The following is a 23,621-nucleotide window of genomic DNA, read 5'->3' as shown; positions in this document are numbered from 1 at the left end:
TATAAACACCATGAAAAACCTATCCCGCAGGGGATCAGACCCCACTCAACCAGGGCTGCGTCTACCTCTACAGCCTTTCTGTACCTACCAGGGACATCCTAGAAGCTGCTACCTGGAGTTCTGTACATACTTTCAGCAAGCATTACTATTTGCCAATTGTCCTCTAAATCCAGAGATGGCTTTGCCACTGCAGTCTTGCAGGGCCTTATAGCTGGTCTTAATGCTTTCTAAATTCCTCCTCCCATCCTTGGCTTTGGCAATCTACCCAAACGTGATGACTGCAACAGTAAAACATGAAGAACATAGTACAGTTGTGTACACATCATACATGTAGATGTTCGAGTGTATTCACTGTTGCAGTCCTGGTTACCCTCCCTCCAGCCCCCTAACTTCGTTTGGCTGTACCTCTTCTTTCCTTTTCAATGCTTAAAAGCTTTTTGGTGTATTTGCTTTTTTGTTTGAGGTATAACCTTGTATATTTATAGATTTAATTGCTTCCCATTAGGGGGGCACCTGACATCTGGAACAAGAAAAACTGATGTAATGATGTCAACTGCATGTTTTATACCCTTGAAGACCTGACGAGGAAGAGGAGACCGCAACTGACGTAGGACCCAAGACTTTTTTAATCAGGCCGAGTGAGGGCTACTGCAGGCAGATAACCCAAATGTGATGACTACAACAGTGAATACACTCGAACATCTACATTTATGTTAAGTGTACACAACTCTACTTTTCCTCTGTGTCATCCTTGTCACTAGTAGAGCTGAGGTGTTTGGTGTTAAGCACTCAGTGCCAACAATTAACCCTTATGTTGTTGAGGACATTTAATGTCAGAATGCTTTATATTCAGTCCCTTGGTACCAACATCATCTAGTATTATATTGGCTCTGGAGCCTTCAGTGCTGACCATCAGAGTCAGTGTCACCTCAGTGATACCAGTGCTGAGTGTTTTGGGACTGATTATTTCAGTGTAACCAGTGACCCTCGGGAGATCTATAATATTGAACTTTGCAAGGATGAGTGCAGGCTCCGATTATGCCTCAAGACACCTTTGAAGCTGGACTCTTCAGTTCATTAAGTATGTTCCAACAGGACAGAAGACGACGTAAGCCCGCTTTGCTGAGTTCCAGGCCTCCCTCTTCCCAGGACAATTTTTATGACTCTACCCCTAGCAACTCCACCCCTCGAAAGGGGCAATGTAAGCGAAAGTACATTGACTCCCCTGTCTCGATACAGATCTGTATGAAAGGAGGTTTCACACAAGTGTCATCCAGAAGATACCACATTTGGTGAGATCCTGGAAATTATTGGACAGTGGGGATTCTGGCCCATAGACCCCTCCTCCACCTCAGAGGAAGAGATTTTGTAGGCCTGCAGGTCTTCTCCCACAGTGGCCTAGATATTGCCACCCCCTCTAGACAAGGTAATGGATGTGACATGCCCCAAAACCTGGAAAGAACCAGGCGTGGAGGAGGCCATACTTAACCCACAAACCCAATAGAGTGCTTTGGACCTCCCAAAGAGAACATTGGAATAAGGGACTTGTTGTGGATTCCATAATGGCTTCTGCTGCAACTCAGATGATGTCTCCGAGGATGCTCAGGCTATTCATCCCTTGAACAGAGAGCCTAAGATAATGGCTAGTCTAGGGAAACAAGTGTATGCGTCCAGTACCTTTTTACTTAATCTTGAAGTACACAGTTCATGTGGTTAGATTTCAGAGAGATTTGTCCAAAAAAACTGCCACTCTGAAACAGCTGGCCACCGGTGATGTAAAAACAGAATTGGAAACTTAAGTGACAACAATAAGTTTGATCTCTTCACCAAGTATGCATTTGATGCATAATGTGATAGCCTCTGAAATGGTCCTGAGGAGGCAAACCTGAGTGCACCTAATTGATGTTGCTGAGCACTTTAAGGTGGAACTCATCAGTGCACCATTTTGATGACACCTCTTTATTTAGGCAGAATGTGGTTGAGAAGCTGCTGCAGTGTGAGAAAGAGGGCAAAACACACACAGCTGTTAAATATTTAACTTCACTGAAGACCTTTCAGAGGAATCAAAAATGTGACAAAAACTTGTGCATCAGCAAGTCCTAATATCCCTAGAACAGATAGAATGACCGGAGTTTCTGTGGTAGTGGGGAGTTCCAGTCTAGCCACCACCCTAGAGTGAGAGTTGGCCCAAACCATCAATGCTTTAGAGGATCTTCTTGAGGATCCTGCCAGTACAAGTCCTGAAAGGTTGTCTGACTGTCCACCTCTCAAGGCAGTTGGAGGAAGCCTTTCCCTCCAAGAACTGACATGTTTGCCTGTCACACTTGACAAGTGGGTTAGGGAAATCCTATCTAGAGGGTATTCTATTCCCTTTTTGGAAATGTCTAGATGCATGCTTTCACATCCCTGAAAAGTTCCACACTGACAAGAGATCAGCTTTGAAGGAAGTCATAATCCATCTACCAAAGAGACATTCAAGAAGTCCCACCAGACCAGAAAGGGTCTGGGTTCTACTTCAGATTTTATTGATGCCCAAAAAGACAAATGACATCAGTCTCAAACTTGACCTAAGTTAACTGAAGTAATTTGTGAAGAAGTAATTCCAGATGGTCATAGTACAGTCCATACTGCCTTTCCTGCAGGCATGGAACTGGATGTGCTCTTTCACCACCCAACCCTAAATGTGGACCTTTTTCAAAAGTCCAAAGTATCTTAAGATCTACTCATTCTAACTGGTTTTCTAACTGCAGTGCTTATTGCTGTTCTTACACTTGTAAACTGTTGACCTGTGTATTGAAAGTGCACTCTTAGACCTTTGGTCACATCTACTGCCTTTTTACAAAACATACTGTTGGAAGATATCACAACTACTGCATGGTCAAACTTGCATACACTTACCAAAACTTTATAAAACACCCTTTCTATGACATTTGGTGCTACCATTCTCAAATATTTTCTGGGGACTCTGTCCAGTTTGTTCCAGAAAAATATCTAAGTTATGTACTTATAACATTACAGTTATTTAGCCCCTTTTTGGGCCGTGGAAAGACCTGCTCAACTTCCTCCTCCAAATGGTCATGTCTAAGGGACCTGTAGGAATTCCTAATTTTCCTTAGGGGTTCTAAGGCTTTGTGTTGTGTTTACCCTTATGGTTAGTGCAGTGATGTGGCTGTTTTTCCTTTACTTGATCTGCAGTTTTCTGCTCAGAACAGGGGCTTATGGGACAGGGAGGAGCTTGACATTGTTAGGAGTCTCATTGCCAATGCCAGTCAAAAAGTTGACAAGACAACCAGTTCTGCTGCTCTGGTGTCGGGAAAGAGATTGGAAAATCAAACCTTCTGGTAAGTGCATAACATATAGTTAGAGCCTCTGTTCCTGCGTACACAGGTTACTGTGTGTTCCCCTCTCATCCCATATATGGAAAACAACTTGCATGCTTTCAGTAATCATTAACTTTAGCCTTTAGGAAAAATAAATTGGCTACTGCTAAAAACAAACAGACTTATGCACTATTTTATTTAATGCATTAAAGTAATACAGCTGTGGTGGATTCATGTGCACATATAACTGTTCACTCCTCAGTTTTAAACATTTCTCTTGTTTTAAAGCATATTCTTCAAAACAAATTTGTCTATAACTTAAAGATATTAGTCGAGAAATAACTCCTCTTCAGTACAGGTGAAATAATCTTTCAATTCTGCATTTAATATGACCAATGTTTTTTTCTCCCTAGCAGTCCAAGATCACAACATTATATTAACCTTACCTTCCTTCTTTCCAGACTTTATTACAGTGTGAAGGTCAGATATGTAACAATTAAGAAAAAATACTTTCTTTAATGTCATTAGCATATTCAGCAGTCACTGATAAAACTCCTCCCATTTCACATTTAAATATCTCTGCATGTTATACAGAGCTGCTTTACAATATAACATGCAATTTACATTGTGAATTTTTATATAAATATTAATAAAAACAAAAATGTTTCACTCGCAGTTAATTCTTCAGTCCCATCAGTGTCCTTATAAACATTAAGGACCTAAAGTGGAGTTTAGGCTTTAAAGTTCTTCCACTAGTTTTAACAGTCAGCAGGCTTTCCAGTCTTCCAGCCACTTCTCGCAGAACGACAATTCATGTGTATAAACCACATCCACATTAAATATTTGCTGGTCTTTTTCCTGATAATTTAGACCTCTCAAAAAGAGTTGCTGGTTCATGTCCAAGATGCTCTTGATTGATGGGGAAGGTCTGTATGATAAAAATTCTCTATATCTTTAATTATTCTTAGAACGTTGAGAAGGAGAGTCGCCTTCAGCTTGCTGACTCACTGTTTGTTAGCCTGTTCTGCATTCAAAAATGTCTGACTATCCAGGAAAGAATATTCTAAAGACAGTAGGATATGGTAATTTGAATTTGTCACCTACCTCTTGGCATTCCCTGATTGATGGGTAAACGTGCTTCTCTTCTGCCTCTTGTACAACAAATAATCATTTTCCACAATCAGTTTGGTGTCCATGATTCTTAATATAGTTTTGTCAGGAGCAGCTCTTCTGTGATTGCAGCTTTTCTTGGCTGCTTTCTTATGGCCAGATTTGAAGCATGCACATGTGTCCTCTCATTTAATAAATCCTGCTGTGGATCATAATTCTGTTCTCTAACTTTCTCCTTCATAAAATTAATGTCTGTTCATTTCCACATGTGGCATGGCAGGAAATGTGCATATTTTTCTGCATGGTCTGTCTGTCTTTGATTTTTGAAACAGCTCTTAAGAAGTCTGGTGTTCTGCCAGTTTTCCTTTATTTTAGCCTCTGATTTCGGCATTTTATCAGCTCATCTGAATAGCTACTGAAAGCTTCTATTTTTCCATACTTCTCGTTTGACTTTATATATTCCTCCAGTGTCTCACTTTTTTAAATGCCTCTTGAGTGCATTTGATTTATTGGGTTCACATTAGAATGACAAAAATGCATTTTGTCGAATGCGTTTTCATCGGCACCTAAAGAGCAAACAGGCAAAACAGCGAAGTGGCTGTTCAGTGAATTCTTTCTCTGGGAAAAAAGTCACTTGACCGCTTCGTTGCTTTGCCGTGTTCTGCACTGTAGTGTGGTCCCTTGTCTGATAAGCTCCCGAGCGTAAATGTGCAACAGTTACTGACCTTAGGGTTAGGGTGCGGGTTAAGGTAAGTGCATATGTATGAAACCAACAGCCAAAACGAACAGGAAAATAAATTGCTCAATAAAAGCAGCCAAAATCAAAAGAAAATAGAGCAATTCCACCAAGGCACGACTCCACTGGTATTTTCCACACGAACAAGCTTTATTAAAACACACTTTCTTCAGAATAAAACCATAAACGCTGTTATCACCACAGATACGTTTTCGTCCTTTAATTACTTCCTCAGATGAAACAGAAATACATACCTTTTACAATTCTTCCCCTAAAATACCCTCCACTTAATTAATACTGCTATCCAATTGGTGTATATTCTTAATGTGGTCACATGTACTTAATAGATGTTCAGCCCTATAAAACTTTTTTTTAAAATTCCTTTAAACCAGTCCTTTAAAACAGTTCTAAACAGATACATACCTATGTAAATATATAAATATCAAAATATCCACAATACCTTCTCTAAACTCTAATAGATATAAATAAATATAAATACAAATACAGTTTAGTTTTATACAAGATTAATCAGGATGAATTGGAATATCTGGACATTTCTATTAAGAAATGTGAAGGTATTTTTAGTTCAACGATTTATCGGAAAGAAACTTTCTTAAATTCATATTTAGCGCACAATAGTGCGCACCCCATACATCAGAAAAAAGGAATTGTTAAGGGACAATATGTTAGCTGTAGTCGTATGACATTCAGAGAATGTGATTTTGAGGTAGAATGCAAAACATTGAGTGAAATGTTTATAGAAAGAGGTTACCCCAACGAATTTATAAAAAACAAAGAAAAAGAAGTTAGAGAAGGAAGGCAGGATAGATTTAAACCCATTTTAGGGGACAAAACAGGGCTTAGTAAGGAAAAGGTTAAAACAGTGAATTTTGAAAGTGAAAGAAATTTTGTGACAGATTATAATGGAGACGCAGTAAGACTAAGAAAATTGTTAGAAGAGGAATAGAATAGATTTGGTGAACGAACTATCAGACTTGGAGGGGATTTTTGATAACCCTTTAAGATGCACATACAGAAGGGGTAGAAGTCTAAAGGCTATATTAGAAGGTAAAAAAGATGGCCTTAAATGTAAAGAGGGAAAAGTAGGGACCTTTAAATGCGGACGATGCGCCCAGTATCCATATATTTACATGAGGGACACTATTCTGGTTAGCAGTAGGGATAGAGTTATTAGTAGTAGGGACTATGCGAATTGTGACACTAGTGGTATAGTGTACATAGGGCTTTGTGACCATTGTGAAGCATTCTATGTAGGTAAATCAGAAAGAAAGTGAAACATAATCTGTGAGCATAACTATGAAATTAGAACAAAATGTACCAAGAATGCTCTTTACATACGCATAATAAACTGCCGAGAAGGTAAATTCAAATTCTTTGTATTGAAAGTAATTCCAAAGGACATAAGAGGAGGTCCATGGGAGACTTCCATTGAATACAAAGAACTACTGTGGCAACTATCCCTGGAAGCTACTAGATTTCCAGGTCTGAATGATGCAGTCTCTCTTGCCCCAGTGTTAAAGTTAAGGGCTGCAAAGCTCTAGTGACTCTGGAAAAATGTATCCCTTTATGTACATTAGCTTTATAAATATAATTTTTTGTTTTCTTTTAAAAATGTAATATTACTTAGCTTAGGACAAAGCTAAGGACTGCAACATCAAAAGTGTATGTGCAGTAATTTATTCTGGTTCAAAAAGAGAAAAAAGAAAATGTACGTCTTTTACTATATTACTGTTTGAACCATTTATCTAAAAAGCACCTGTATAGGATTTTAATCATTTCTTTGGACACAAGATGATGCTACTGTATGGAAGAAAAGTTTGTTTTATAAGGTTTTTAACATGTATAAAACTAAACTGTATTTGTATTTATATTTATTTATATTTATATATTTATATCTATTAGAGATTAGAGAAGGTGTTGTGGATATTTTGATATTTATATATGTATGTATGTGTTTAGAACTGTTTTAAAGAACTGGTTTAAAGGAATTTTAAAAAAGTTTTATAGGGCTGAACATCTATTAAGTACATGTGACCACATAAGAATATACACCAATTGGATAGCAATATTAATTAAGTGGAGGGTATTTTAGGGGAAGAATTGTAAAAGGTATGCATTTCTGTTTCATCTGAGGAAGTCAGAGGACGAAAACGCATCTGTGGTGATAAACAGCGTTCATGGTTTTATTCTGAAGAAAGTGTGTTTTAATAAAGCTTGTTCGTGTGGAAAATACCAGTGGAGTAATGCCTTGGTGGAATTGCTCTATTTTCTTTTGGCATATGTGTGAAAGTGTTTACTGTTTTTTTTTTTTTTTTTTTTTTTTTTTTTTTTTTTTTTTTACGTTAGATGTCTGGTTTAGTGAAGTGCATAAGTGTTTTAAACTGTTTACTTTTGTTTTTGGGGGTAGAATTAGGGTTAAGGTAAGTGTGTATGTGTTTGGAACTGTTTACATAAATGTGCAATAGTTACTGACCTTAGGGTTAGGGTGCGGGTTAAGGTAAGTGCATTTTGAAATGTTTACTTTTTTTTTTGCGTTAGATGCATGGTTGAGTTACGTGCATGTGGTTTTCAGCGGTTTACTTTTTTTTGGGGGGGTAGAATTAGGGTTAAGGTATGTATGTGTTTGGAAGTGTTTACTGTTTTTTTTTTTTTTTTTTTTTTTTGGTTGGAACAGCAGTTTCTTTCCCTAGGAAAGAAATCACTGTTCTGAGGTGTCGACATTTTCAGCTTTCGCTGAAAAAGGGTCGATGAAACATTGTTTGCTGTTTTAAGCATTCAGTGTTTCAATATAGACCCATTTATTGTTTTCTTCTTAATTATCAGAAGCCATCTCTTGTACTAAAGCTGAACAGCTGCAATGTTCTTCTCATCCTAGAGCTTTTTGTTCATTTTTTTTGGTACATTTTCTCTTACTTTCTACAGTTTATTATACTGACATCCTGTTAGTATAATTATTAGCCAGTAACTGAATTGTACTCAAATACGTAATTTTTTCTGGCTTTTTAAACTATTTTTGTTTTCAAGCTAACACACAATAGTCAACCTATTGCTCAGTGTGCAGCAGGCTTTGAAGTTTGATTAACGTAATCTACTGTAGAGTTGCGTAACTTGTCAGCTCTACACAGTACTGAGCCATTACTGGAAGTAGGTCCAAAATTCTCTTTTAGAATATCTTTCAGTAAAAATCCAGTTGTACAATGTATATTGAGCACCTGTAAAACTAACTCAGGAAGTCTTTTACAGGTGTTTTATTATCTGAATTGGTTTACCATTCAACTGCGCGTGACTTCCTTGAATAAGGATATAAAACTGATGCTTCAGTTTTGGTCTGTAAGAAAACAGACCTTGCTACAGATTTAATACAAGAATCACAAAGTTAAGTCTCTACTAAAGAACTGGTTAAAGCTTTCCATAATTGAAGTGCTAATTTAGAAGTTTTAGCTTGTATAACATGATGACTACATATCTGTATAAGGTTTTTAGTCTGCAGCTTTTGGATACTGCATGTGTACCATGTCAGGATGTTGGTTTACCCATACCTTTCTTGAACTCCAACCTTACTTTCCGTGAGTAAATCTTAGTGTAATTACATCCATATCTTTTTCTTATTGTTGCAATAACTTGCATATCTATTGAAAATACTGGCTACTATACATTGCCATAAATTACCTGCAGTTCCAGGTTTTGAAGGCTCCTTGTTCGGTTTGTACATTTAGGACTGGACACCATTGCTTTATGTCACTTTGTGCCATTACTTTGTAATTAGAATGTGTATGGGCCCTCGCAGAATACATATTAAGTCCTGCTGTCGGCTAACTGATATTATACATCATTTTACCAGAAAGACGCTGTACTAAACTGTGTTTGAGAAAATACTGATTTCTTTTTTTTTTCCTGTGGTCAGATGTGGCAGAAAGTGATGAAGAAGAGGAAGAGGAACCACCAGAGTCAAAAAAGCATACTTCTGATGAGGTGTATATTGTTTATTTTTCTTTATAAATTCTGTAACATAATGCTGTATTCACATGACTGAAGTACAAGATAAAAGAGCATTTTAAACTTTTAGTGTAGGGCTAGTCAAGGCTTTGCTTACAAAGTGCATTCAAATGTGCTCCAAAACAACATAACTTCTAGTGGGGTGGTCTAATCACTGTTTTGGTATGTTAAGGTGGGGGTCTGTGTTATCCACTGACAAGTTGTAGGTGTTTTGGAAAACCCATTTTAGTGTCATGGCTTTATTAAATTGTGATTCAGCAAATTCTCCACTGGTACTTCTAACAATGACATCAAGATAGTGCTGCAGTGTTACCCACACCTTGCATCCATACTTCTGTGGACTGCCTTCTCCCATTCATGCTGATAGTACTTGAAGAGTAGACCACATGTGAACACAGTTCTGTCTGCTGTAACTTAAATGAGGTTAAGAATTTACTCAAGGTTTAATAAAATGACTTTGGTTGAACAAGATAAGCAGAAAGCTACTTTTTTACAACACATCTGCAGCATGCTGCTCACTAGGTTTTGAAGACCTAACAGTGTGCAGTAGTGGTGGCATTTTATGACATTCTTTTACCAGACGTCAGTTTTGGAGTTTGATGGGACTGTAATTTTCTTGACCACCCTCCGTTTTTTTCTTTCCAGGGTACAGCCAGTAGTGAAGTAAATGCTACAGAGGAAATGTCTAATTTGGTAAACTACATTGAACCTGTCAAATTTGTGTCCTTCGAGGTAGCAAACAGTAAGTTACATAATCATTTGTTGTCAATGTTGGAAACTTTGTCCATGTTGTTGTTTTTATAAATGGTCTTTTTATAGATGCTTTATTTAATGCACAAACACAAAGTAAATGATTTAATTATTGAAATTCTCACAGATGATTTTTTTTTACAATATTCTTTTTAGCCAACAGTGACATTTTGCCAGTTTGTTTTTGGATAAGCAATCCTTAACTTAATGTCCTAGAGTGTTTTCAGTGTTACCTGGAAATAAAACTGACATAATTATGTAAAATTTACAGAATTTAATTTTAAATAAATGTGTTAATGGCAATACAGTCATGTTATAGGCTATTGGAAATGTTTTGCATGGTATTTCAGTTTTTGACTCTGTGAAATATCTTGGTTTTGCACACTCTTCCTTATCAGAATATGCTTATTTTAACCCTAAAGGAGTCTTTTTAAAATATAATGGCTTGTCTCCATATTCCTTTGTATGTCAGCTAGTTTTGTCCGCAGGGTCACTACAGATCTGAGAAACTTCTTTTCCAAAGATTATTTATTTTAAAAAATGTAGAACTTTTTAAAGATTTCACTACCTAGTGCTTATGCTCTTAAAATATGTATTTGGTGCCATTTTTATGGTCCCATAAATTAACCACAGAAATGTTTTGGCATGTGCATGTACTTTCTCTGTGGAAAGTGATTTGATTGTATCCAGAGTTGGCTGAGTAGTATTCAGTGTGCCATCAAAATTGTTATATAAATAAGCTTCAACCACTGTACATGTTCAGTTTAACAAGCAAGTGAAATAAAAAAAAAAAAACAGTTTGGATTTACTTGTGCTAGTAGAAAGAAATTCATTATAAGTTCATGGGTAGGTACTAGGCTATCGGCCCTGGGGCCTATATAAGCCTAGCCAAAAAGGTTCCCTGGCTTTCACCACCCAAGAAAATTATTTTCCTGTGCCGCTGTCAAGCAGTGCCACAGAAGTGATCCCCGGGGTGAATTTTCTATTTCCCATCCAGTCGTCAAGGTTTTTCTTAGAGGGCCAGTGAGCAGCTTTGCTTGACATGAATGGGTAGTTCCAGAGTATGGGAAGTATCTGGGACAGGAATCTATCCCTCCAGCATGTTTTGTTTCTTGTGATGACAAGATTTAGGTCCCTGGAGCGTATGGTTCGGAGAGAGTGGGATTTCTTTAAGTGTAGCATGTCCAACAGCTCTGGGTTTGACATAGCTTTGTATGTTAGGCAGAGATTGCCTCTGAGTAGGCGATATGCGACAGAGTAGAGCTGTAGTTTTTTGAGACAGTCTGCATATGGCATCTGTTTGAGGCTGGTAATCCTCTTAGTGAGGTATTTCTGTGGTCTTTCCAATTGTTGTAGGTGTCTTGTGAGATACATGCCAAACGGAGCATTGTACTCTATAATTGGTCTGATGAGGGATGAGTAGAGAGGAACAATGACCTTCTTTTTTCTAGAGGAGAAACCTTTTGTGATGAGTCTCTTAATCCCCGAGTATTTGGCAGTAGCATGCTGTCTTGCAAAACTGAATATTTTTAATCATGGTATCCAAAAGCTCTCTTTCATATATCCTCTTTTCACTCATGTCTGCTGACCCGCTGATCAATTTTTTCTGACATGAATTTATTACCCCTTCTCTCCTAGCAAGTGAGAACACTTTCACCTATTCTCTTCATGTGCTTGGGAAGTAATAGCCTTTTGGAGAAGTGTCTTCGAGACAGCTATAGAGCAATTTTGTAGTGTGACCTAACCCGAACATCCCCATAGCAATTTTCCAGGTAGCCATAGCACCAACTCTCAATATGTATGCTTCTTAGTATGGTTGTCCTGATGTGCTGATTGATGTCCATATTTGTCCTGATGTAGTGCTTGCCGCACACGCTCTAACTCAGCCCATTTGCTGCTGGTCATTTCCAATTAGCCTTCTACTGAGCACAAGAGTAAGTTATAATACCTTTTTTTCTGAAGATGTGTACCAGCTATGAAAGTAGACAAATTAACCTGCTACTAGAAAATCATATGAAGTAAGTGGAAAGCATCTTCTAGCTTGTGCCAGTTCAAGAACCAGGACCCTTTTGGAGGCTCAGACTCGTAGGTTTGTGCGAGTATTTAGCCTTTGGCCTCTCACTCTTTTTTTGGGGATTTATCTCTAGGCTATATCTGCTTTTCTGCCCTTAGATCCCTCCCATACCTCTCAGCTGTCCAGATTTCTGCTTCGTATTTTTGGTCTATTCCTCATAAAATTTGTAGTTTTCTGACAAATCATTCAAAAGTTAAGTCATTAAATAATGACTCTTACAAAATGCATGCTATAGCAAAAACTGTTATGCTATCAACTTTCTAAGTTTATAAGAGCAATATTTAAAAAGTATCCCTGGGTTTGGGCCATTGTCCCCTATTATTTATAGCTTTTATGAGATTTCTTATGCTTAGATGTTGAAGGGTATGATCCCTCCCCAGTTTTTACCACATCTCGGGTGAAACCGTGTTTGAAATGGGTGTTAACATATCTGTCCACATAGAAGATAAGTAGCTCCTTCTTAAGATTTTAACTATGTAATAGGAATATTATGGTTTCCTTTTAAACCTGGTCATGAGGCTGATAGAAGCTCTTGGAAAATAGTGTTACTCATTACTTTGACTTCTGCAAGAAGGGGTATCTGAGTTTATTAGCTTGTATGGCAAGTCATTCCTATTTCGTTTTTAACAAAGGTGAGGTAATTTTGGGAACAAATCCTTTCTTTGTACCTAAGGTTGTTTCTGAGTTTACATTGAGACATGTTATTCATCTCCATGTTTTCTTCCAGAACCAAAGAATAATGGGAAAGAATTTTACACACACTGGATGTCCTCAGGCAACTTACGCGGATATTATATTAATAGGACAAGAACTTTCAGGGCTTCTGATCAGCCATGTATATGCCTATGAAGTCAGTAGAATAGGATGACTAGTGTCAAAACAGTTTTTGAATGGTTATCCCATGCTTATTGCTTTTTATTATTCTCACTGTAATAAGACAATTCCAAGCGAAGTCCGGGGCCCACTCCTCAAGGGCTTTGCCTGCTTTTGTAGCTTTTTGGAAATGGGTGGACTCTAGGTATATGTACTTAGAGGCAGCATCTTGGTAGCTCTGCATACCTTTACTGAGCACTACAAATTAGTTTTTAGGTCCATTAGGTCCAGAGCAGGTTTTGTGAGAACTGTTCTCCAGGTGCTCCTACACTCTTCAACCTTCTTTCTCTTCCCTGTCTTCTTAAGCTCTGGGGTGGTTGTCACATACAGCTTAGGCTACTGCAACAGTGATCTTATGGTCATAGTATAGTTGTGTAATTAATCTTAACCATAGCAGTAGTTATTCAAATAGATCACTTTTGCAGTAACCACATCCTGTCTTCATTCCTCTTTTTTTTATTTTGCCTTTGACCAGAATGTGGATATGTATGCTTTCCTTTTTTTATAGAACATATCTGTCTGCCAGGGATCTAGTCTTTGCGTTTCTGAAGCAAGAAAGCTCTGAAGATTTTGTACCGTAGACACTGATTTTAATCCTGGTGCCACTGTGCAGTGAAGTGGCTATGGTGCATGGAAGTTGCCCTAAAACTTTGGAAGCTGGTCGGCCAGTCCAGTCTTGGCAGGATACCTCCCATGTAGCTTAAGCTACTGCAGTAGTGATCTGTTGAAACACCTACTGTTGTGGTAAGATAATTACACAGCCTTAACTTCATTTGTCATTACTGTGCATTCTGTGCTGTATGTATCTATATTTTGACACAGTTTCTGCATTATACTGTAATATCCTTATGACAGACTGAATCATCTGTGTATTTAGGCAATAAAATTGGAAGGTCCATGAAGTGCATCAGGCTTGACTGCATGTTTTTACTACAGGGAGAAACATCAAGATCTGGGTGTTTTTCCAAGGACAGTTCTTGTGCATGCATATATATATATATATATATATATATATATATATATATATATATATATATACATAAAATATAAAATTTGTCTTTAAATGTAAGAGTCAGGTTAACAGCAGATTTGTTGTTCACCCCCACTTCACCAAAGCACTTTGGCTTTTACACAGCTTTTGCACCTGCAGGAATTCTGCTGTCAGATTATACCCTAAGATGTTCTTCGTGTTTCACTGTTGCAGTCATTACATTTGGGTAATCTGCTGGCAGGTTGCCCTCAGTCGGCCTGATTAACAAATCTTGGGTCCTGTGTCGGTTGCTGTCCCTTCCATGACGTCAGGGGTATAAAACTTGCAGCCGACGCCATTACATCAGTCTTTCTTGCCGTGTGGTGCCCGAAGCAGAAGCAGTTCGCAAGTGCCGGTTGGCCGACTCCTGAAATTTTTGTTTTTGAGTTTCAGAACCGAAGTCTTCAACTTAAAGCTAAGTACCCCGTTCGGGAAACTTTTTCTTGCTCCTTACCGATGTCAGTAAAAGTTAATAATTGCATTACTTGTGGAAAGCAAATACCTCATAAAGATTTTCATTTGTACTGTATTCCTTGCCTAGGCCCTGACCATGATGTACCTTGCTGTTGGTTTTGTGCTTTATTTACTCAGTGCACTATCCATCGTTGGTACATTTTTGCCTCTAAATATTTCGGTTCTTGGTTTAATTATCCAGAAATGACATTGGTTAGCCATCCAACTACCGGAATTTCAAAAAAATGCAAAGAAAAAGACAGAGACAGGCCGTTCTGGTCCAAAACTGCTGACGACGCTTCTCCTAAGCCAGTCGCCAGTTCGCAGGCACTCAGTGAGGCGGTTTCGTAGCCCCTGATACCCGCTACTTCTGACTCGCAGGCCTCTACTGAGACCCATTCAGAGTCCGGTATGCCGCGAAATGCTTCACCTATGGAACCCGCGGATGTCTCTACCTTGGATGGATCCAGAGCTGCTGTGCAGGCACCAGCTTCTGAGGGTGTATTCAGGCCTACAGACTTGCATATTAAACCAACTCCACCTTCTATTCTAAGGCCTAAATCTCGATCTATGTCTAAAAAAATGACGCCCAGGCCACATGTTTAGGCCCCTATGCCTAAGAAGCAGATGATCAAAATGGCTGAAGATCTTATTACTCTAATCGGGGGTAGTCAACCCCCCCCCTCCTGTTCTAAGAAGCCTAGGACTGAGCTTGACTATGAATCTTATGATCAGGACTCTGTTTCTTCTAATTCTTCCAGTGGCCTGGATTTGTCCATACCTACTTATGAGGATTCTGATGCAGAGGATTCCATTCCCTCTGCTTTCCCCACCGAGGACTTTTCTTTTGGGGAAACTTTACATACCTTAAGGGAGCATTTCCACTGGGAAATCAGGCTTAGGGATTTCTACTTCTACCACAGCATAGGCCTTTGGCTATACCTCCTGTACTAGACATTGTTGAAGTGTTTTCGGAATCCAGTATGGCCCCTGATTCCCTGCCTCCAGCTCCTAGTAAACCTGACAGATACTACAGGGTTCCTGAGTCCCACACGTTCCTTTTCAAAAATCCTGTTGTGGATCCAGAAACCATTGCTCAGGGGCCCAAGGGCAGAAGTATATCCCTCATTGGTAAGATCAGACCATAAATTAATTTCACTGGATGTCCACATCCCGACCCCACCCCCAGCCCAGAAAACCACAGTGAAAAACTTCTCAAAAGCGAACGTCTCACTTCTCAAAACCGAAGTGGAATCCTTCAAGGCCCCAGGGCCAGTGGAAACTATGGCCCAAACTGCAGAATCCTATATAAACGCATTCTACGGACATCTCCAGGAATGCATGGATCATGCTATCCCAAACAAAACCAAGACCCAATTATCCAAAGGCAGGCGTCCAGTCTGGTGGACCTTTGCCATAAATAAACTGTACAACAGAAGGAGGAAGCTACTACATGATAGAGCAAAATCCCTAATAGGGAAGGCATCTCCGATCAGTACTAGCAAAAAATTACGATCCCTCATAAAATCCTCCAAGGCCAGCTTTGAGAGAAAAATTGCACAGGACACCAAAGACAATCATAAGGCTTTTTTCAGTTATGTTAGGAACCTGGGATGCAACTCCCAGACTTGTTCTGAGTTGATTCTAAACGACAAAAAATACACTGAACCCACAGACATCGCCAATATCCTGGCAGATAGATTCAGTGCAAACTTCTCCACCCCCTCCCCCCCAAAAGAGCAAGTATCTATCCCGGCAGAGGGCCACCTCCCAAACATCTCTGATGCTCAGGTGAAGGCTGCCCTCTCCAAAGCAAAAAACACTGCTTCCATGGGACCAGATGGCGTCCCAGGTTGCGTCCTACATGAACTCCAAGAGGAACTAATCCCTCAAAACAGCTATACAATCTCAGCCTCACTACAGGATATGTGCCCACAGAATGGCGTACAGCAACAGTGGTCCCACTCCACAAAGGTGGAGCCTCTACGGACCCTGGAAACTATCGCCCCATAAGCCTGACTAGCTTAGTCTGCAAGGCTATGGAGAGGATCATCATGGAGCTCATAAAAGAAGACATTGGGGACCTACAGACACTAGATCCTACCCAGTTCGGCTTTGTCAAGGGCAGATCCTGCCTTTTGAACCTGGTTGACTTCTTCGAAACAGTCACCAAAGCCATAGATGAAGGGAAGGTAGTCCACACAGCCTATCTGGACCTTCCGGCATCATAGATAAGCTATTCAGCTTAAATATAAACCCGTATGTCACAAGATGGGTCGCAAACTGGCTCAAAGGCAGAACCCACAGAGTGAGAGTTGCTGGAGCCATGTCAGACTCGAAACCGGTCACAAGTGGCATCCCACAGGGTTCTGTCCTGGGACCACTCTTGTTCGGTATATACTTTTCCAAGGTACAGGCAAACGTGGGAGGACTATGGCTCACCAAGTTCGCAGATGACTGCAAACTGGGCGCCATAATCGACTCTCCAGCTGACACAAACATCCTTCAAAGAGGTCTCACAGAGACAGATAACTGGTGCCAGCGCCATGGTTTAAAGCTAAATGCCAAAAATGTATAGTCATACCCTTTGGCAAAAACAATGTGCCCACAAATTACCACATAGGCGGAAACCTATTAAGTACAGAGAAAGTTATTAGGGACCCAAGTTGATAGCAATCTCTCCTTTGAAAACCACATTGCCAAAGTGGTTAGAAAGACCTTCTACATAGCCCACCTCATCACGAAGGGTTTCACATCTAGATCAAGAGAGGTAATCATGCCCTTTTATTCATCCCTCATCAGGCCCATCATAGAATACAATGCCCCTTTTGGGATGTACCTTACCCGACACCTGCAGCAATTAGAAAGACCCCAAAAGTATCTCACCAAGAGGATCAAGGGTCTCAAACAGATACCATATGCTGCTCGGTGAAAAAAACTCCAGCTCTACTCAGTTGCATACCGCCTACTTCGAGGTGATCTATGCCTGACATACAAAGCTATGTCAAATCCAGAATTAATGGACATGCTCCACCTCAGTACATCTAAATCCCTTAGAGCCACACGCTCGAGGGACTTGAACCTCAGCACAGAAATAAATAGAACTTGCTGGAGGGACAGGTTCATAACCCATTGGCTCCCTTCGCTCTGGAATAGAATTCCAGTTCATGTGAGGCAGAGCACCTCACTGAATCTCTTCAAGAAGAATCTCGATAGGTGGATGGGGGATCATAGGTTTGTCCCAGGGATTACTCCCGTGTCACTATTAGACAGAGGCACAGTAAACTAAACCTTAAAAAGGGCACAGTATACTCAAATCAAGGGGTGGCGTAAGCCATACAGAATCGGGCTAGGCTTATAATTGCCCCAGGGCAGATAGCCTAGTATGAACCTAAAAATCCTACCCCTTCTGATAGAGACTCCAGGGTGCTGGATACATGAGGAAAAAAGGTTTATATTTCTGCAACCTTGGCAATCAGGGCTTTAAACTGCCAATTTCATATGCTAAAATATCAACAGCATATTATGGAACTGCTTAAACAGAAAATGTTGATTTCTGACTGTGTGGAAAATAAAGATTTACAGGATTTATTGCATTCTGCTGAACAAGTTGGAAAACATACTTTGCAATGTGGTTTTGATTCTTTATAGGCCTTTTGTAGGGCTGCTGTTACTGGGTCTGTGCTTAGAAGGCATGCTTGGTTTAAGGAGCAATCTGTGCCTGATCCTGTTAAAGCAAAATTGTTGGATGCTCCTTTAAATCAGGACCGCCTGTTCGGCCGTAAGGCTGAAGAAGTTCTAAAAAAGATGGAAGATAAAGATAAATCTATGCAAACTGTAAAAGATTTCTTACAGGTGCAACCTCCAAGATTTAGTAGGCACTGGCCTACTATTGGTCCTTTCCAGCTCCTTCCAGATCCACTCAAGCCAAACCCAGACACACCAAAAGCACCAGATTTCAGTACCAAGGGACTCTCAGAACTAAGCAATGGGGGACCTCCACTTCCAAATCTGAAAATAACAAGACACCCCCCTGTGGTAAACAGTATCAATGACTTTCCTTTACAATTGCCAAGCACTTACTTTTTAGCTGCCTCTCTGGGGGGAAAAATTGCTCTTCATGCAAAAAACTGGGAACTCATAACCCAGGACAAATGGGTTTTAAATATAGTGTCCCAGGGATACAGATTTCATTTCCACACGTTGCCAACACCAAACGGGTGGCCAGACCTGCCCCCAAATCAGTGGGCAGAGGCTCAGAAACAAGTACTTTCCCTCCTAAACATGGGGGCAATTCAACTAGTACAAGAAGAGGAAAAGGGACAAGGTTTCTATTCCAGACTTTTCCTGGTACCCAGAAAAGACAAATCATGGTGTCCAATTCTGGACCTGTCTACTCTAAACACCTTTCTGGACATTCCAAAATTCAAGATGCTGACTCTTCACCAGTTACTTCGTATGCTAGGCAAAGATGCCTGGTTGGCAACTCTAGATTTAAAAGAAGCTTACCTGCATATCCCAGTCAGGGAATCTTGAAGAAGATACCTATGTTTCAAAGCAGGCTACTTGCATTATCAGTTCTCTGCACTGCCCTTTGGCTTGTCTACTGCGCGCAGGGTATTCACAAAGTGCCTGGCTCCAGTAATTGCATTTTGCAGGCAAAGAAATATTCACATATATCCATACCTGGATGATTGTCTAATTCAGGCAGAAAACCAGGCCATACTTATAAATCATCTGGCGTTTGTAAAAAGGGTTCTAACTTGTCTAGGGTACACCATAAACAAAAAGAAATCCCAACTGGTACCCTCTCAACAGATTACATTCCTGGGTACAAGCTTGAATACAACTGCCCAGATGGCTTTCCTCATGCCAGAAAAGGAAATTCATTTGGTAATTTACTTCAAACAAGTGGCCACAAAAACCCTGCTATATCTGCAAGACAAATACTGCAAGCCTTAGGGTTCATGGCCTCCTGCATTCTAATTCCATATGTAAGACTGCATACGAGGAAACTTCAGTGGTACTTAAAAAGTGTATGGAGTCAACATTGTCACAGCCTGGAAGCAATGATTTGTATCATACCTTGCCTACGCCTGGAGTTCCTATGGTGGGCAGAGGCCTGCCACCAGAACAAGGGACTGCCATTCACACTACCCCGTGCTGCCCAAACTCTAATTACAGATGCATCAGACTATGCATGGGGTGCTCACATGGCAGGGAAGTGCATTCAGGGCAAATGGAACCCAAATCAAATGCTCCTTCATATCAATCAAAAAGAAATGTTAGCTGTACAGAATGCTCTGACAGCCTTCAAGGACTGCATTCATCCAGGACAACTAATGGTAAAGAGGGACAACACCATGATTATGTGGTACATAAACAAGCAGGGGGTTACACATTCCTACCCCGTTTGCAGACTAGCCATGGCATTGTGGAACACGGCCTTGAGCTACCAAGTACAACTACAAGCTCAATTCCTGCTAGGAAAACTGAATACACTGGCAGACGGACTAAGCAGAAATCACATGGACCCACACGAGTGGAAACTGGAACCGTGGATTTTCAACATGTTGACAAGCAAATGGGGGAGCCCAGGCATAGATCTATTTGCCTCCCCCAAGAACTACCAGTTGGACAAATTTTGCACAAGGACTCCTCACAAAAAAGCCTGGAAAGTGGATGCTCTGTCCTTCAGCTGGAAAAACCTATCAATCTACGCCTTTCCCCCTCTGCTCTCCAAAGTTCTTCTAAAAGTCAAACAGTACAAACCAAAAATGATTTTGATTGCTCCAGACTGGCCACACCAACACTGGTACCCACTCCTGCGCAGTGTGTCACAAATATCTCCATGGCATCTGCCTCAGACACCTTCCCTACTGTCTCAGCAGGAGAATCAAATTCTGCACCCTCAGCTCCCAACACTGAACCTTGCAGCTTGGCTAATCACTTAAATTCACCCTTAGCATCCCTCAGCAAACCTGTGATGGATGTCATCTTGCAGGCGAGAATACCTAGTACTAGAAAATCTTATGCTGACAAATGAAAAAGATTCTGTGCCTGGAATCAATCTTTAGGGATGAGCACAGCAGTGCCCAATTTACCTCTGATTTTGCAATACTTAACTGAGATGCTTCACAAGGGCCTGTCTTTTTCCTCTATTAAAATCCACGCTTCAGGTATTTCAGCTCACTATAACACAGAACCACCCTCTCTTCTCATCCCCTGCTCAAACAGTATCTCAGAGGGGCAAAGAACTTGAGACCATACAGGAGAGCTCCCACCCCTGCCTGGGACTTTAACTTTGTTTTGGAAAAGCTCACTTTACCTCCTTTCGAGCCAGCTGCTACTGCAGACTTAACATTTCTTTCTTGGAAAACAGCCTTTCTCTTAGCAATTACTTCAGCTAGAAGGATATCTGAATTACAGGCCCTTATGGCAGTGGAGCCTTTCATCTTCTTTCATGCGGACAGGGTATCTCTGAGGACCAATCCATCCTTCATGCCCAAGGTGGTTTCCAGTGGAAAATACTCATTTAAACCTGGTACATTTGTAGCATATAATCTCACTATCCAATAAAGTTCTCTTAAATCAATGTTAAGTTCCCACCACCCCCCTCTTGGGCTGATGGGCACAATTTCCAAAATCCCAAACTTGAAGCTAGTAAAGCCCTGACATACTAGGGTGTGTTTATACAGTGCATTGTTAGTATTGCACCTGGACATAGCGTATAAATGCTCGTATATTATGCGTTTTAAGGCTCTTTCTGTTTTTCCTACATAATAATGTCTGCACGTCTGGCAGATTGCTATGTAGACTAAGCCCTTAGTGTAACAGCTCCCTTTTTGTAATTTAATAGTACGTGTACTCCCTTCAATTTGTACCTCGTCACTATCAATTTCATAGGGGCACTGTTTAGATGTTCCAAATCTGTATGTGCCTTTCTTCTCTATAGGCTTCTGTGGGATATTGTGCTCAATGTAATACTTAATGTTTTTACCTGTTTTATGTACAAATTGTGGACCTTGTCCTACCAGGCTAAATATTTGTGTTGCCCCTGAATATATTCCAATTTTTCTTAACGATGGACTTTATAGTGAATTCCCCTTCACCAAAGGGGATAACCATACTTAAACTAAAAAAGGAACGTGTGGTACAGAACTGATGTTCGATGTAACAGTACCGCTACATAGAAGGGATTTATATTTAATACCCCATAAGTCCACAATACTTTTAGTGATTTGAATAAGTAGCGTTTCTGGATATCCTCTATTTTTGAACATGCTAGTGATACTATCAATTTCTTGCAAAAATTGAACACATGCTTGTAGCCCTAATAAGTTGGCTTCTATATATGTTTTTCTTTTGATACAGTGGATGACAACTATGAAAATCTAAATAGGCGTTCGAAAAAGTGGATCTTCTAAAAATAGTGGATGTGAAAATCCTTTTTTCTTTGTCCTTTGAAATTAACACATCCAAAAAGTTCATACTATTTAAGGAATGCTCAGAAGTGAAATTCAAAAATGGTGAAATTTCGTTAATATATCTAACAAACTCCTTGGCCCTATGTTCGTTAGTTTTCCAAACAATAAAAATATTGTCCAAATAATGAAAATAACTAAACCATTCATCTTTGTATGGACTGGTAAATATATGTTTCTTTTCCCAAGCAAATAAAACTAAGTTGGCGTAGATGGGGGCACATGTGGACCCCATAGCTACACCTTGAACTTGCTTATAATATTCACCTTCAAACATAAAGTAGTTACTGGATAAAATGTATTCCATGGAGGTCATAATAAAATTAATCATGGTATTATTTAAGGTGGTTAAGGTTCTAATAGCGTCGTGAAAAGGTTCTAACCCTTCACTTTGTGGGATTGAAGTAAATAAGTCCATAACTTCCACTGTGCTCAAAACACCTTTATCAGTCTACCACTCATTTTTAAATTTCACCAGGAAATCCCAAGAATCTAAAAGTAGATAGTCAATCACTTTAGTGGTAGATTTCAAAATTCTGTCTATGAAAATACTTAATGAATAAGTGCTACTATATCTTGCGGAAATAATAATTCTAAAAGAGGCTGTTGAACTGACTTGTGTACCTTTGGAATGCCAAAGGCTGCTGGTATAGTAAAATGTTGAAAATACAAAAAGTTGTGCAAGTCTTCAGAAATGGCCCTCTGCAGTAAGGAATCTTCTAAAAATAGTTGAATCTTCCTATGGCACTATCTGTATTTCATTGCGAGAGGCCACCTGATATTCTTTGTCTGAAAATATCAGACTTAATTCATTAACATAGTCAGTATTATTAAGTAGAACAACCCCACCCCCTTTGTCAGGCTTCATAATCCTGACTGAATTTTCCTGCCTGAACTTGTTCATTAATTGGAATTCATCCTTCTTAAAATTAAAATATATTTTTTTACCTTCATAGTACTATTAAGTAGATTTGAAAGTCACTTTCACATGCTTTATCAAATGCTTGAACTATAGGATGTAGTGGGGATTAAAGCAACTCTTTTTCTTAAACCCATCAGCCTGTTTATTGACCTCCTGTCCTTTAAATAAAATCCTGAAGTTTAACTTTCTTGTGTATAATTTCAACTCTGAAATAGCGTCAACTATATCCACTTTAAAACTAGGCACATGTTTGAAAAGTTTTTAAAAATAGAAAGAGTATTATTAACTTCAAAATCTGTGTAATTAAATATGTTAAATCCTTCTTGTGTGTAACAGTTACCCACTACTGTAATACTACCCTCTGTAGCACTAGATTGAGTCATCTGTGGGTATTACTGTACTCTCCTTTGTTCTTCCCTTTGTATGACTTGGGTTGGTTTTCAAACCCTAAAAAAAGGCTTCTGTCTATTCTGGTTCACTAAACGCTCTGATCTCCTTAAGGGGGGGTAATTAGAGTCATAGTAATCATTATTATGTTCGTAATTGTCAAAAACATTGTTGTTGTTGTAACTACTTTTCCCTCGCATGTCATCATCTGACCCCCTCCCCCTTCTTGAACTAGCGTATGCAGATTCATTTATTTCAGTTGTAAAGGATTTTGGTGAAGGGTAAACTTGTTTTTTAGAATAATCTGCTTTATCCCTTAGAAGCTTCTTACTTTTTCTTTCCAAATTCACCTCCACATTTTTTTCCACTTTTTCAAAAATATTCTCATAATTAACATTTACACCAAACAGTAAATTATTCACCAATACTTCGTTTAACTTATCTAATTCATCCAGTTAATTTTTA

At 39.5% G+C, this 23,621-nt stretch overlaps 1 protein-coding gene across 2 annotated transcripts in view; it reads left to right on the top strand.

Annotated features, from left to right (window-relative positions):
- PLCB3 (phospholipase C beta 3) overlaps positions 1-23,621 on the top strand; it is a 2,354,563-nt gene that overhangs the window by 1,815,263 nt on the left and 515,679 nt on the right. For both annotated transcript variants that reach the window (XM_044075790.1, XM_044075791.1), the window contains exons 16-17: positions 9,092-9,159; positions 9,829-9,925. In XM_044075790.1, the coding sequence (XP_043931725.1) occupies positions 9,092-9,159; positions 9,829-9,925 (165 nt within the window). The remainder of the gene's footprint in view (positions 1-9,091; positions 9,160-9,828; positions 9,926-23,621) is intronic.

This window comes from Protopterus annectens, chromosome 6.part1, assembly GCF_019279795.1.
Source record: "Protopterus annectens isolate FY-2018-M chromosome 6.part1, PAN1.0, whole genome shotgun sequence".
NCBI lineage: Eukaryota > Metazoa > Chordata > Ceratodontiformes > Protopteridae > Protopterus > Protopterus annectens.
This window is presented reverse-complemented; position numbering and strand designations above follow the sequence as displayed.